This window comes from Acipenser ruthenus, chromosome 12 (assembly GCF_902713425.1).
Source record: "Acipenser ruthenus chromosome 12, fAciRut3.2 maternal haplotype, whole genome shotgun sequence".
Classification (NCBI taxonomy): domain Eukaryota; kingdom Metazoa; phylum Chordata; class Actinopteri; order Acipenseriformes; family Acipenseridae; genus Acipenser; species Acipenser ruthenus.
Window position 1 is genome coordinate 40,372,673 of NC_081200.1, and position 16,456 is coordinate 40,389,128.

General features: G+C 41.2%; 2 protein-coding genes across 3 annotated transcripts; one reads left to right on the top strand and one right to left on the bottom strand.

The window, feature by feature from the left end:
- Positions 1–1,864: 1,864 nt before the first annotated feature.
- LOC117416684 (metalloendopeptidase OMA1, mitochondrial) lies at positions 1,865–11,772 on the bottom strand. 2 transcript variants are annotated; one of them, XM_034028021.3, is made up of 9 exons: positions 11,354–11,772; positions 10,055–10,584; positions 9,495–9,723; positions 8,627–8,800; positions 7,777–7,884; positions 6,790–6,918; positions 4,978–5,052; positions 3,643–3,792; positions 1,865–2,491 (listed from the first exon to the last, which is right to left on the bottom strand). In XM_034028021.3, the coding sequence occupies exons 2-9, from the start codon at positions 10,552–10,554 to the stop codon at positions 2,240–2,242; spliced, it is 1,617 nt and encodes a 538-aa protein (XP_033883912.2). In that variant the 5' UTR covers positions 10,555–10,584; positions 11,354–11,772; the 3' UTR covers positions 1,865–2,239. The 2 variants fall into 2 exon arrangements, with proteins under 2 accessions (XP_033883912.2, XP_058891121.1); XM_059035138.1 differs by lacking the exon at positions 10,055–10,584 and having other exon boundaries at positions 11,354–11,769.
- A 419-nt stretch (positions 11,773–12,191) lies between these two features.
- Positions 12,192–16,414, top strand: LOC117417004 (uncharacterized). Its single transcript, XM_034028577.3, has 2 exons — positions 12,192–12,294; positions 12,947–16,414. Exon 2 carries the CDS (start codon positions 12,958–12,960, stop codon positions 14,998–15,000), a length of 2,043 nt encoding a protein of 680 aa, XP_033884468.3. The 5' UTR covers positions 12,192–12,294; positions 12,947–12,957; the 3' UTR covers positions 15,001–16,414.
- Positions 16,415–16,456: the final 42 nt, after the last annotated feature.

A 16,456-nucleotide genomic window follows, 5' to 3' on the forward strand; every position in this document is an offset into this window, starting at 1 on the left:
CTTTGTAGAAATGTGTTCTCATACGTATTGTTTAAAATGGTTAAGGATTTGGTAGTGCAGAGGAATCTGTACATATTTCAGTGCAATTAGCGTGAGAACCTGATACTGCAGAACACCATGGTAAAAGCAGAGCAGAGTGCAGGAAACCGGTGGTGAAAGCAGTGAAGCACGGGTATGAAAATACAAATAAGCACAGTATACTACTGAAAAACAGAAGCACATCCCACTGCAGAACGAAATATATTATCGTGCTTCTCATACAGCCTGTTGCAATGCACTGTACATATTGTGTGCTTTAATTTGAAGGGGGTTATTTTCAACTCGCATTGTCTGCTCTCGTGCTACTAGGAAAACCTCCAAGAAACAGAAGTGTAGGGGGAGGTAAATCTGCTCTCATGACTGCTCAAGATGCAATTAGGTGCAATTAAGAGATTGAATTATTTTGGCAAATTATTTGTAGGAACCCCCTTTTGCAATGAACGCTGACATTAATCTTGCATGAAGATGCAAACAACGATTCTAATTAAGATGTATTTAAATGAGGAGGACCACCACCAACCACCTACTGTACTAACCAAGCTAGCGGTCTGAGGGTATCCTTCATGCATGGCAGCTGGGTATGGCTGATTTTCTGAAGTGCAAAACGTCTGTCGATTCAGGTTCCAGTGCAGAAAGCATTGCTGTGTTATCACCAATACTGATCATTCACTCAAAGCTGATGTTGCATCTCCTCAAAGTATATATATATATATATATATATATATATATATATATATATATATATATATATATATATATATATACTTATTTTATTTTATTTTTTTTTTATTTTGTGATGTGTTTGCTATACTGAATAAATGCTCCATTGACAGTCACACAGCCCTAGCCATGGTGCTGGTGCAGTCAGAGCCACACTCTTCTTCTCCCATGCTGACAGTGATTGTGTTTCTACTTACCGGAGCGAGGAGGGATCGCAATGCCTACCATCAACTGACCCAAAAACACATTTTTATTCCAGTTTCACTCAAATTCTATGGCCTAAAATAAACGTAAGCTATTTTTTATCTTTTTCAAGGTCAGCGAGTTTCCTGCAATCTAATTTTTTTGTTTGCCATGCGACACAGAATTCCCCCTACAGCTTAAACAAAGAGAGCATGTAAACAAACTGCACTGCCAACAAGGTGTCTGAACAGCTAACATTCAGCAAAATGAATGAAGAATGTAATAAACAGGCATCAATTGATTTAACTACACAGAACAGGTATTATGAAAACCAACTTCCACACTGCAAACAAGATAAATCTCATTAAAAAAAATAATGGGTTTGTCGACTGGGACGCATTACGAAATATTATTTGAAATGTGCAGCAACTTGTTTAATTTAAAAAATACAAACCATGCCTTTTGACTAGTTTCCCTACAATGTAATTATGTTCCTGTAGCTGTATGTGTGCGTATGTTGAAGTATTATTCAATTTATATTCCATTTTCTGCTAATAAATAATAATAATAATAATAATAATAATAATAATAATAATAATAATAATAATAATAATAATAATTTGTAATAAATGTATTCCCTTTGTAATCTGTTTCTTTTATAATTTTAACACAGAAGAAATCACTCCGAAATAAATGTAAAAAGCCAATTTTGTATTGCCCCGCTCTACATTAAAAAAAGATAGCACTGCATTTCAAGCAGAGACATGCAAGGGCTCTTGGCTAATCTGAGTCCATTGATTTATGAGTTGACTGTATGAAAAATATACCAGGGATCACAATTTAATGAATGACCAAAAGTATTTTGTCTGTGTTGCTTTCTCTCCTCCGCCATCCCTCCATTTAAACAAAAACACATACAGAATAAAATAGCTCTTTTTTAATATGGTTATACGGTCAAATAATCCCAATGTACCCAATCAAATATAGGTCTATAGATATATTCTTTTCGAATGTGCTGGTTATTCCATTCACTGCACAAAACATAATTAATGATAACCCGGTATCCATTAGTTAATCTTGGACATTAAAAAGAAAGGGTTAATTATGAGCAACGATTCTCCAATGTTTCAAGCCTGGGCTATACCGGATTCATACCCTGTGTGTTTCCCCTATTTCTCAGCTGCTGAGCTTTCCATCTTTTGAGTCTGACCTCTCTGAGCTCGCTTCAATAGAGACCCTGGGGTTGTGAGTGCATCACCCAAAGCTCCCCTCCTGTCGAGGGCTAACAAGATGCCCCCTATCTCTGAGGAGAGATGCTCAGCGGTTCCTGCAGTGCATTCGCTGCAAACACTTTCTCTTTCCCCAGGCGGACGGGCAGCAGAACAGGGCGACTCTCGATCTTAGGGGGGTCCCTGGTGTTCTTGGGCTCCCCCTCCTTCTCTTCCACTGGGACCTGTTGCAACAGGAGCTTGACGCTCTGCAGGAACACAGAACGGGGGTCTTCCGCAGGCAGAGCGGGGCAATTACAGCTTTCCCGGAGTTTCAGAGCCTGCATTTACCAAGCAAAGTGCAGAATAAGTTAGAGCATTCTACACACACACACACACACACACACACACACACACACACACACAGAGGGCGTGTGTCAGGAGTGTTCTACTTTCGGTATTGTATTAGTCACATACCTGATGTGGCAGATCAGATAAGCAGACTCACTGTTTTGAATAAATTTGAATTATGAAGTGCAAGCTGATGTCAGCTGTAGAAACTAAATACCACAATTCTATAAATCACGTGTAAATCATTTATAGCTGTTTTGATTGATGCAGCTTCAGGAGATAACGTATAAGGAACAGCTTGGACTGTTGCATCAAGTTCATGCAGAAAAAAATAAAATACATAAATAATCTCTACTTCTTTTTGTATCGTTATTGTTATTGCATGACACTGTTTGATCAGGTGTAATGCGATTTTGACATCGAAACACAAACAGTTTCCGTTGCTTATCAAATCAGAAAAAATCCTTGTAAAATATCCCAGAGACACTGAACTGCTCTTCCCATCACAGAAACTGCTACTTCCATTCACACAATTGAAATCAGTTAAATGCAAGCACTATATCAGCAGCGTCCCACAACACATTCCTTCCATCTGCTGAATTCATTTTTAACATGCAGAGAGTGCAAAACACTTTGCTTTATTAAAGTTTCATGCCCACATCGTTGTTCTTAACGTGCGCTACAGCAAGCCACCTCGGTGCATTTACTATATGCAATATGCATGCAAGACCATATGTTAAAGCTTTATAAAGCATTTATTGGAAATAAAACTACTGCATAGTGTATAATTTAAAAGCAGATGTGCATGAATATTGAATGCATTGGCTGAACCTTTGTTTTTTTTAATACAGTGTTTAGTAAGCAAGTATAAATATGTTTAAAAGATGCTCATCAAGACAAATGCAATCGAAAAGTCAAACAACGTGGGAGCTGTATTTTTATTTTGTCTAGCTCACTTTATAAACATGGTAGCCAGAGTTGGCGTTTCCAGTCCTGTTCTAAATTGTTTAATTGAACCAATTACACCTCCATCCAGACCGTGAAGTAGTTCATCCTATCATGTTAGCTGTTGAACCTGCAGTGGAATGGCCCTCATGACCTGGTGTATTGTGTTTGGTAGGGTTAAAGGATTCCTGTCTACCTGGGGTATTAGCCGGTCCAGCTGCTCTGCACGGTTCTCATGAGACGGGTGAGTTGAAAGCCACTCCGGCACTCTGGGCTCCCCTGTCAGCGTCTCTGTGACCATCATCTGCTGCCAGAACACAGGCCCGGCCCTGACGTCAGCACACGCCTAGGGGGAAGCAGAGAGCAAGGGATGTATAGCGCCTTTCACCCAAACACGCTCTCCAAGTGCTTTACAAACACGCTCAAGTTTTTATTGTTTCTTTTTCTTTTCTTAAGCCAAAGTTATTTTTTATTTACACTTTTTTTGTTTATTAAAATCATAAAAGTGGATGGGGTGAAATTGATGGGGTGGATTTTTATTGATACAATAATTAGTTCTTATTCTCTGTAATAATTATTCAATTTTGATATGTATGTTTTTATTCAAATTGAATATGCAACACGTAGTACAACTAAATGTACGGTAAACAGTAATTTAACATGCCTCAAATTATATTCTACCACGACATATCAGATTACAGTTATTCTGAGATAATATCATTACACCAAAAAGAAATGGACCATCACACAGTGTAAGGTTAATATCCTTTTACCAATAATTAACATTAATCATAGTTTAAATTGTAGGACTGATGTATGCATATATAAACATGCAACAACTTCTAGACATATTAGTTTATAAGTTGATAGCTTAAACAGAATGAAAGTCATATTTACCACGTCTGGACAAATCCCCCTGACAAATTAAGATATTGCTTTTGGTTGTGAGGAAACACAATGAACTAGTCTCTAGTTCTAACTTATATAGACTCTGTCTGAGTTTGCTGTGTGGATGCTGTTTGGGTGTGGCTATCTTCAGGGACTGACACTCCTGTTCTTTTCCACATTTTTTCTGGCTTCTCCGACCTAATTCTCTTCCGCCAACTCTAAACACATTCTCAGCACACAGGACCACACCCAACTGTGGGGTTTTACAAACTAACTGTAACAATGTGTTTTCAAACACATACACACACGTTATACAAAGTAAATGCTATATAGAAAAGTAATCTTACTCCAACAGGTAAAACACACACACAGATTATACAAAGTAAATGTTATATAGAAAATAAAGCTTATTACAACACGAATGCCAGATCTCATTTCAGACTGGTGACCCATACCCCCAGTGGAAATCGAACCCGGGTTTCCAGGGGTGATAAGTGTTCCAGTAGGTTTAATGCTATAGAGTGTTCTGAAATGGGTTGTTCCAGACCAGACTAAAGGTCTGTATAACCAATCAGGAGAGATGAGTATGCGTTAATGTCATGGCAACAGCCAATCGAGCATCAAGCAATGACTTTTGACCGACCTTCGCAGCCATCTGCAGTCCAACCTTGTCTGCTTCTGCCTCCAACTTTCTGCTGTAGGGCCGATCAAACATGAACTGCAAGAAAAGAGAGAGCACTTGTATGAAGCACCCATTTACAATTGCACTTTAGTATAAGGAAACTGTTATAAACATCTTCTATATATTTAAACAATGCATCTAGAAATGTGTGAAGGGTGTTCTAAACAATATGAGACTGGTTTCGTTATAACAAGCTTTGGCAATACAGTGTTACAGCTGCACTTTAGTGGATCCCTGGAGCCAACATCAGCGCTGTTGTTTGTGCTGAGGGTCCAGAGAAGTGTCAAATAGGCTGATCCCTGGAGCCAGCATTACACTTCAGCCATCAACACCGGACCAATAGGAAATCCGTTACCTGGAGGAGGAAAAGCGCTAAAAGCTTGTATATTATAATGAAGCTACGGCTTGGTTGGTCCTCACCACTTCTATCTCATTGGTGAAAGCGGAGTTCAGTATTTGCAAGAAGCAGATAACAGCTACTCTCATGTAATGAAAATTAAATTAAGAACATGTTACTAATGCAACCGTAAGAAATCATACAAATACTTTATAACGCAACATGAAGCATATGCTGGCAATGTGTGACTAAAATGCTGATGATAATGACAAAGAATTATAATTTGTGCGAGCACCCTGGCATCACATCTTCTGTGCTTATTTCTGAATGACTCTGTATTCTTCAATCATAGATAGAGTGCACAGGAAAATAGTGCTTCTCTGTTTGCAGTACCACAGACTTTCTGCATACCAAGGGAATAACAATCATGATCTACTACTAAGCTCTTAGAAAAAATTCCAACAGGTAATTAAACTTGAAGAAATAGACTGAAACGGGATTCGAACAAAGAATGGCAACCATATCTAAAAAATATATAATGGGAAAAACAATCAGCTCAGTCTATGAAATATGGCTAGATTGCCTAAAGGTGGATCTGTACCTTCAATATTTGTCTTTCTAAAGTGTGTCGATGGTTAATGGAGGCCTCTGGGCAATTCTCTTTAAAAATGCACAAAATCCAGCACTTGCAAATCTACTCACAGAGCCCAGCAGTTTAGCCAGATCAATTTAATCATGGTTTGCAGTGGAGTTCTCTGCAAGTTGAGAAACACTGATATTTAAAGTAAGCCCTGAGCGTCTTTTAATATGAATTAGACCAGAAGCAAATCAGTAAATGTACACTTCAAAGAAAACATTCTCTCCTGCTGCTATTAGCTGGCCAACATTCACTTTGCTTAATTGAACGAGAAATTTCAAAAGGCCATCAAGTAAAATATGCAGTCAATCCACATTAGAACGAACTTGACTTGCATAAATTCCCCAACTTCTCAAAGATCCCCACTCGAAAACAATACCACCGTTCAGTAAAATATATCTCAGAAAACACATTCAGTTGACCCTAATTTCTTTCTAGTTCAAATTCTTTCTGGAGCCACAGCATGTGTACCTTAAAGGGTTAAGGAGAGCTGGCTGCAGTTAGTCTGTGTGTTTTCTGTCAGCCTGCCTCCGTGGTGTGGATGCTGGGCTGCTTCTGCAGTTGTCTCTGAGAGGGAATGATGAACTGGTCCTGGAAGCAAGCGACTCATCACAAGCTTGTGCAGGAGCACAGCCTGACAGGGGGAGGCAGGAGACTGGAGCATTGAAAGTGGAGAAGACCGAGTCTCCACAAAGATGAATGCAGGTGCTGAGGGAAGAGGGGTCCTTCAAACCGGGTGACACCCCAGCTTGCTGAGTTACAAATCCTCCTCCTCCTCTTTTTTGTTTTGTGCTCTTACCTGGGATAATTTGCTTTGAACCCACTGTCCCACGATGGCGAGGCTGTCACGAGGACAAATAGCCCAGATTGCTGTCAGGAAGATCAGAGACAGGAAATCCACAAAGTGCACCAGACTGGCCTGCTCTGCCTGAAAGCACAATAGAAGGCAGGGTCCAGTTTGACAAAGCGCTGCTAGCACTGAGCAGGCTGCTAGCTAGCAAGCTATCTTATTTGCATCTGTTTCAAAAAACAATATTTTAAGACAGAACGGTAAAGTTTAGTAGAAATCCACTCAGCAAGTCTATATGATTAAAGGATAAATGTATTATTTTCTATATTTTTTTTTTTTAATGGAAGCGAAATGGATTAGCAGACTGCTGCCAACTTGAACTGCTTTGTGAAACTGGACCAAGATTATAAGAAGATCTTGATTTGGCACAGACCTCATACTGTATGGGTCTCTTACAATGACCTACACAGCGGTGATGTTCATTTTAATTCAGCTAACGTTTACCCCCAGGGGTGATTTGTTGACCCACTAACTAACTAACATCATTGTGTTCAATACAAATTCATTGCAACCTGACAAGTCAGGGTTGTAAATTTTAGGCTGGAGATATTAAGATCCTTCACTGTTAAAATAAACCAAATTGACAATGATACTTGGGATGCTTCATGTCATTTCATTAAGCCAATATTATTCATGACCTGTTTAACATTCCACTGTGTGTGTCCCGCATGATTCTCTTGTGTTTAACATTCCACTGTGTGTGTCCTGCATGATTCTCTTGTGTTTAACATTCCACTGTGTGTGTCCTGCATGATTCTCTTGTGTTTAATATTCCACTGTGTGTGTTCTGCATGATTCTCTTGTGTTTAATATTCCACTGTGTGTGTTCTGCATGATTCTCTCGTGTGGTTTTTGCTCCAATCAATATTTGACGTGAACACTATTTAGAAAAAACAAAGTTTCTAAAACAATGCAGACAAGGCTGGTTGTTCTTACCGTATGTCCTATTATCGCGTGTGCCATTTCATGGCCGAGAATGAACGAGAGCTGGTGAACATCTGCTACCGCTTCTAGCATTCCAGTGAACACAAAAACCTGTCCGTTCTGTAGAGATAAATAGACAAAATAATGTAGCACCTGGTTATAAACAGAAATGACGCAGTTATCAATTACCTGATCTACCTAAGCATGGGCACAGGACGGCGAGTCGTCAGGAGAGGACTGCGTCTTAAATGCACCTCCAAAGGCCTGCTGTTTTATACAGTTTCTACACCCCTTCGGGCGCAACGCTTAGTTGCTGCCTTATCTCCGTGTGTCAGCAACATTTTGACCAGACAACTGTTAATTGCACCAGGTCGAGATCAGTTCTGTTCATTTTATTATTAAATTTTACTTTCCCAGGCAATAAAACATTCTTTCCCTGATAGCAGCACATCTGCATCTCAATCAATCTTTTCATGACCTCTTTCCTTACACTCTTAGCACATTCAGCCCACTGTCAACTGTGCATACTGTATTGGAAGGAAATGGAACTCGGTAAGTCAGTGAAAAAGACTTCTAATCGAAATGTTTGTCATTTAATGCATTAATCAGGGATGGTAATAAGGCTCCCATTGCATAGCAGTTGGATCCATTCCTAGTTTTACTACAAGTTTAATAAGCTAATACAGTTCATAGGTGAAATTGCTATGCAATGCAATGGGAGTCTAATTTCCATCCCTGTTGAGTTTAGTATTTCTAAACATAGCCATTGTAACTTGCTGAGATTTCAGAGGTACAGGGGGGTTACTACAACAAACGAAGCACGCATTTGTTGTGATTGTTTTTTCTTGTTAAATCCTCTTACCGCTAGAACAAAGGCGTTGATGTCGGAGCTCTCCACCACCCTGACAGTCCAGGGGATCTGGGACACCTCGGGGACGTCCTGGTTCCGCTCCACCAGGTGCCTCACCACCATCTCCACTGCCCTGTGCCTGGGGTCCTGCAGCGGGACCATCGTGTCCTTGAACTCTTCCAAGTACTGCAGAGACAGCAGGGATGGAAATAACTCCCATTGCACAGCAGTGTCGAGCATCTTACTGGACACCAGTGCTGTGAAATACAGCCAGGACGTGATGGGATCAGCCAGTACCAGTGACAAGAAATACATTCCTTAGCATACATTGGGTGATATTCACCAAGCCTTTCTCCTAGAGCCTGGTTGTTCGGGAAGTCCATTTAAGATGCAGCTTTACAGTACAGAGGCCGTTGGAGATCGCAGTTTGGCCTGTAGTTACGTGCATGTTAAAATGGCTGAAATATATATTGAAAGGCTTCGCTTAGCCACTTTATTCTTTTTCGAGACATGGGCCAGTAAAAACAGTAGTTAGTTACAAATCTAAATGCAGAGAGGGCCCTTATGCAGGAAAATATAGGACTTTTACAATTTTACAATTCCCTGGACAGACAATACATTAGGTGGGCTAGTCCAAATATTTTGAAAAAATTTTTTAAAAAAGGAACAAATGGGTAATTCTGCAACTTGCAGTTATTCAAGTCTACTGTGTGACACAGTATACTGATAAGGGCACAAGCTAATTAATGTACTCGCAACGTCTCGCAACGTCTCGGAATGGGAAGTCGACGCACAGTGCAGGGGTGGAACAGATCCGCCTGCTCCCCACTACCCCGGGATGGGAGCTTGTCCTGAAACACATTGAGAACAGCAGCCTTACCCCTTCAGCTGTGAACGTGGACAGCTCTTTGAAATGCTCGCTGCTGAACACCAGCAGTCGGCTGCGGCCCGTGACGGGAGCCTCGTCCAGGTGAGTGCAGAAGAAGACTGTGACCACCACGGCCAGCCCGCACACCCCTGCACAGATCCTCCACCTGCTTCTCCACACGCTCTGCCGGAACAGCTCCCGCTTGTTAGAAGGGAGGGATTTCCACCATTTACGAATACTCCTGCAGACAGACATGGAGCGAACACTGGAAAACAGGAAATATCTGCAGCAACTTCATTCTGCGGATGTCTCACTGTGGGCACGTGCTCACACATGTAAACTACAGCAAAAAATAAACACTACAACCTGGATACCTTAAATTGTGGTGGCAGACACAATTTCCATAGCCTTCGTTCAGAAGAGCAGCACATGAAATTCAAACTCAAATGAAACGGAATAAATACATAAACACAATCCCGCTGGGGCAAGCTAGCTAACTTTGCAACACTTCTAATTTAAAACACTATCTTATACCGTCAAGAAAGATTTGTTTCCCAGTTGCAAAAGCCTACCTTCCTATTATTATCGCAGCCAGTTTCTGGAGAGGTTTCAGGGCCATCCATATAAGTGGTGCAGGCAGGGCCCTAGCAGGGACAGAGGTGTGGAAGGACCCGCTGCACTGCTGAGCTGCTGGTGACTGGTCAGTGGAGATGGGCAGCACAACAGGGAGTGAACTTCTTCCAAGGATGGTATGAAATTGCATCTGTTTTGGCCATGTTAGGCTCTGTCCTTGGGATCTAGCAGGGCTAATTTGGGTAAAGTTCCTGCATGGATGCAGGCTTGTTGATGCAAGGGGCTGACCTTGTCCATGAAAGCTACAAAGCCTCCAAGCCTTGGATGGAGAGTGCAGCAGCGGTATGCTGATTTGCTCTGAAACACATGGCTTTGGGGTTTTACTTAAATACGTTGTTCTTAGTCCTCTTTGCCAGCTGGTTCTCCAAGTCCTACAGGGTCTCTGGCAGGGGAGGAGGTTGCTACTCCTCAGAAATCGAAGACAGAAATCAGTCTTCATTGTTTTATTTTCTGGGTTACTGTTAAAAACCTGAGAAGTCAAATTATAACAGCGCACATTGTTGGTAATCTCAACAGTAATGCTAAATTATATTAGTTTAACATATCAGAACAATGGGAAGTTGGCTCTTTTGAAGAAAAACACACACACACACACACACACACACACACACACACACACACACACACACACACACACACACACACACACACACACACATATATATATATAATCTGTGGTGACTCCTAAATCTAGGCAGCTGATTCATAAGTGCTGTAAACTTATCTTGGCAGGGTATCCCTGTTAAAACTTTCCCATAGTAAAAGCATAGCAAAGTGTAATAAAGAATAGCGAAAGCATGGCTAAGCATTGTAAATCACAGATATATATGGTAAAGCATATTTAGAAATATAGCAAACCATGGTAGACGCACAGTACAACCTTGGGAAAACTTTACTGCGCAAATTTACTGTGGCAAACATGACTTGTATAAGGGTCAGGTGTAAATCGACACCTAAGCTATCTGTCAAGACTCTGGGATCACGGGTTGGTATTGAAACTCCTTTTAATTCAACATTATATGTAATTCCATTTCCATTGCTGATCCTGAACTGTCAGTGATTTCTTTGTGAAGGCATCTAGGACTTGAGAATGACACAAAATAACTTGCAGGTGATCACTTATTTGTTTAACGAATGCAGCCGGGCAGGGCGTAGTTAACACTCAAATCTTGAGAGCAAAAAATATTGACGGTACTATAAATACTCTAGATTATCTCTAGATTAGTTTCCAAACTTACCCAAATATCAACTGTTCCTGAGTTGTTGCTGTACTTGCCTGAGGCGGAGTACAATAAATACCCAACTTCCTGTATTTTAAAAAGACAATCCTTTTTTTCGTCTCATTGTGGAAGCCAACAGCACCGTCTTCACAAACGTTTCTTACGAAAAAAATAAATAAAATTAAACAAAATCAACAGAAATATTTCTCTATATTATGTCTCCTCTGTGTCCTACACAGCAGCAGCGTTATGCAACACTGGAGGTAGACGTGTTTCTGTGTAACCGTGAACACCGTCCCCCTCAAACCGCAGTGGTCCTGAAAGTGCATCACAGAAACCGGTCTTTCAAGTTGCCATAACTTAGCAATAAAAACCCAAGGAAAAACCGTTAGTAAAAATTGCAAAACATCCAAAGCTGACGAGCAATGAAGACACGTGCATTAGAGAGACTGCTGTAGGTGTGTTTGTATGGCAAGCCCTTTTAACAACATAGAATTTTTGATATCAACTATAATTTTTTTACATCAAAAACAGAGTTGTTGATTATGAAAAACTGACAATGAATGTTAGTGTAACAAAGTAGTTCATTCTACTTTCTAGACCTCATAGTATAAACTTTTTTGTTGTTTGTTTGTTTGTTGTTGTTGTTTTAGCTTTTCTGCTTATAAGAGAGCCGCGCAATTCTATAATCACACACACATCTGGATAATCTTTCAAACAGGGAAGTTTGTAAACAACAAACCCCATTGAAAAGAAAATTGCAAAGTAAAGTGTGGGGGCGGTGGGATGGATTGAAGCTCTGCGATTGGTCTCAGTGAATGACAGAGTAATTTTAGAACACCCCCCACCCCGGAATGGTTGCTGGGGTAACAAATGTATCCCATCATGCAAAGAAATTCCCGGATATTGCTCCTTTGAACCGCGCACGGCGCTGGTTCTGATCTGTGAGCTGCAACAAAGTAAGAGTTGCTCAGGAACTCGCATGTTAGCGTTGGATTCTAAAAGATCATTTATTTAATTCAATGTCATTGTAATATTTATATTACAATTCAATTTCCGTTGGCAGTTCTAAGATTTTACCGGTCTTACAGTTTTTAAAGTAGCAAGTAATTGCTTCTCCCTGTCTGTGTTTTTTAAGATATTTTATGTTTGTTTGTTTGTTTGTTTAATTGCACTAGCTTCGGTTGTAAAACTATGGATTTATTTTGTTTATAATTTATTACTTGATCGTATATTGGGAGTGAAGTTTTTTTTTTTTTTCCCCGGTAGCTATACGTAGATGTAAGTAAACAATTGTGGAAACTTCATAATCAATAGACAGAAAACAACGTTTTGGTTTTATTCATATCCATGCGTTCTACGGAAATGTTTCGGCTTTGCAGGTGTCAGGTAATTTCCAACTGGTCAGGTGTAATCCAATTAAGTGTAAATGGTTGGTTATTCTAGACCATTGACAATCAAATATTCTAAATACACATTCTCTAATTAACAGGACAGAGCCATAGGAAGAATAAAAAAGGCAGGATGTGGGCATATCGTGACAACAGAGTACAGGGGTTCATTTTCCCTGTAGTCTTTTTGCTAGAAGTAACACGCAATTTTATCTTGCAGGCTTTTTGGCGATGGACGGCGAGGGTTTGGTGGTAGAAGATGAAAATCCATTTAAGAGCCCGGAGAAGAAAAGGAGATTCACCTCCTTCCAGAGCAGCTGGAAGTCATCCTTCGATTGGATCGCAGAGAGCAGGCGTGGGCCCCAGCATGTGACCTGCAAGATCTGCGGCTGCGATTTCACCATCAGCCACGGAGGACGGCACGACATACAGCGGCACGCCTCCTCCGAGAAGCACCGGCAGAACAGTAAACACGTCTTATACGTTAGGTCCACGCAGGGCCATGACGAGCAGAATAGCTGTGCTACAAAGGTCACTGCAGCGGAGACTGCATTCGTCTCCATGATCGCCGAACACAACTTGTCTTTTACCTGCGGGGAGCACATCCTCAAGTTCATTAAAAAGCACTGCGCGGATCCGGAAGTGGTGAAGAAAATCAGTTGTGGGGGCACCAAGGCCGCCTGCATAGCCAGGGATGTAATGGGACCAAAGTATCAAAACGACATCGTGGCCATGTGCAGAAAGCTGCCGTTCTGCATCTACCTGGACAAGAACATGGACTGGGGCGAGGAGAAGCTGCTGGTGATCCTCGTGGGGTTTTTTGACGTAGACCTTGAGAAGAACGTCATCCGCTTTCTGGACATGCCCCGGTGCGTTTCAGAGACCAGCCAGGCCGTGTTTGACTGCTTGATGGAAACGATGAGGAAGTTCAACGTGCCTGCTGGAAATCTGGTAGCCTTCTCGTCGGAAAATGACGCTTCGATGATAGGCACTGAGGACTCCGTGCTGTCAAGGCTGAAGTCAGTAAGCCCAGGCATTGTGAACTTGGGAGGGGTCTGTCACCTGGCAGAGATTTGCAGCAACGCTGGGGTCGAGGCTTTGTCTGCACCATTAGCTGAACTTGTTTCTGACATTCACAGCTATTTTTCTTCCAGCGCACACAAGCAACACCAGCTGAAGACCCTTGGTGTTCTTGTTGATCTGGAGTTACTTAAAACAATAAAGTGCGCTCCTGTTCGATGGCTGCACCTGAGTAAAGTGATTAAACATGTGTCAGACTTGTGGCCTGCTCTCCTGCCCTATTTTATAAACTGTGAGTCTCGGGCCTCCAAAGTGGAACTGATCAGCGAGCGACTGCAGAACCAGGAGCTCCGACTGGTGTTTCTGTACCTCCAGTTTGCTTTGCAGCCCCTCTGCCAATTCCACAGCAAACTGCAGAACAGAGACAGCCGGCTTGTGACTCTGCACGAAGATGTAAACCGAATCATCCAGCTGTATGCCGAGAGGCTCCTGAAGCCTGAAGCGGCCGCAAAGTTTCTTGCGGAAAGAGATCTTTCCCTGTTGGACGATGCGGACGGCTTGCTGCAGAACGAGGCGATGCATCTTGGGTCTGAAGTCGGAGAGTACCTGAGAGTGCATGCTGGCAGCCTCACCGACACAGACACTGTGAAGAACATCTACAAAAAAGCAGCTCTGTTTTGCACAGCCGTTTTGAAAAAGATGTTGCAGAATTCTGCAGAGCATTATTCTCTGCTGAAGAATGCAGGAGTGTTTTTGAACCCTGATTCGAAACTGAAGCTGTCTGGGAAACTGGCACTGCACCTGGCATCTCAGGTGGGAATGTGCCTGACTGGAGAGCAAGAATATCAGCTGCTGGATGAGTTCTCGGTGTACCAGCTTTCAGATACTATAGACGTGAAAACGGAAAGCAATCCTCATGTAAATGACACCAACGTGTGTGTTGTCAAGTACTGGGGCACTGTTCTTAAACAGATGTGCAGAAGCGAAGGAGAGCTGCCCATCTTCAAGAAGCTGATGCTGGTCTTGCTGTGTCTGCCTCACTCGCATGCCGAACCCCAGCGTGCTTTCAGCATCGTCCAAAAAGTGAAAGCAGAAGTGCGCCACTGTCTCACCCTTAAAGCTTTGATTGGACTTTTATCCATAAAAATGAATGAAGATAGAGAATGCTTTGAGGTCCAGTATCCTACAGAGATCCTGGAAGCTGCAAAGAAGGCAACTTCTGTGTACAATAAAGAACATAAATCTCTGAAGTAGACATGCTGCTGTTGACAGTCGCCTAAACTGCTCTCAGTTGAACGTGGGGCACATGCTGTTACGAAACTAACAGTATTATATACATTAATACTAAACTATTTGAGTTTCCAGTCCATGTTCCACAATCCATAAACATAATAATATGGTGCCTTTGTGAGTTCCGTGCAAAACATCCCTATGAAGGTAGTTGTTTCCGTAGGGTTTTGTTGGTCGTTCATCACTATATGTTGATGTATCAAAGTTGTAAAACAGACCAGCTTGCCAGAAAACACAACTGCTTCACGTGCAAAAGTAAACGATACCAGTAACCTGGCATAGCTACACTGCCTTGTGATTGGGGGTGTGGAAACTCTTTATTATTAGATATGTCTGTAAACTGACAGACTGGCTACAAAACAAAGATAGCTTGTTTATTAGTTTTCCCCCTTGATACATTTACATTTAAACCTGTGTTTTTCAAGCAAATTGATAAAGGTTAAGTCTACAGTAAGTACAGTATATATTCTACACTTCTTGGCTACAGTATTGATTTTGCATTGTAACCCTCGAAGGGTACATAAGGACCTTTTTATTTTATTCACATATGTAACACATGGATTTACCAGTGAGCAGGAGGGTGATGGGAAATGTAGTTCTGGGTCCATGCGGGTACATGAGAAACCAGCTTGAGGCAGGGAATGCAATTTAAAAGTTTTAAGGCGGTCAAAATGTAAAAGAAAAAAGAAAACATTTAAAACAATACACACCTTTAGTAAACAGTTGTAGCAACACATGGGAACATGCAACACAAGAAAATAAAAATGTCCTTATGTACCCTTTAACTGACCTGTAACACCTTGAATAAAGGCATCTGCCAAATAATTAAATAATAATAATAATAATAATATTGGCAGTTGGGGTTATTGGTTAGGTAAAGCAGGTATAATGAACTAAAGTTATTAAAATGCACAAAGGAACCACTACCATGCATGCTGTTAATACCTGTAGAAAACAAATACAATTAAATTGAGTATGTATTATGTGCCCCTCCAGAATAGAGAGATGAGTATCCACACCCTGCAATACAGTCATTTGTCAGATCTATTGGGAAATAGTTTTCCACTTCAGTATTATACAGTTGTATATTATGAAACAAACATAAAACTGTTGACCAAGATACTTGTTAACAGATGAGGGGATTACTCAAGGCATATTAAACTCTTAAGTGCTTATTGTACTGTATATGGTTGAGTTTATTACCTTTGTGAGTAAACCCTATGCTCTAGTAGAGTTAAGATAGGAGTCAGCTTTCACTAGATAGCAGTGTCATGGTCTCGTACATTAAGCCTGGATTAAGGACTGCTTGGTTTTCTGTCCTCTGGAAATACCTTTACCATTGCATAGCAGTTGGAGACACTCACTGTCTTTGAGGTCATACAATCATGTGTCTAAGCTCAAAGTGAAGCCTGGAATGGCT

Bases quoted from the DNA above. Each gene is read 5' to 3' on its own strand.
- LOC117416684 (XM_034028021.3), bottom strand. From the start codon at position 10,554: ATGAAGACTGATTTCTGTCTTCGATTTCTGAGGAGTAGCAACCTCCTC. The intron at 8,801-9,494 runs GTAAGGCTGCTG...CTGTCTCTGCAG, and splicing joins CCACGTTCACAGCTGAAGGG to TACTTGGAAGAGTTCAAGGA. The intron at 5,053-6,789 runs GTAAGAGCACAA...CTTTTCTTGCAG, and splicing joins TTCAAAGCAAATTATCCCAG to TTCATGTTTGATCGGCCCTA.
- LOC117417004 (XM_034028577.3), top strand. From the start codon at position 12,958: ATGGACGGCGAGGGTTTGGTGGTAGAAGATGAAAATCCATTTAAGAGC.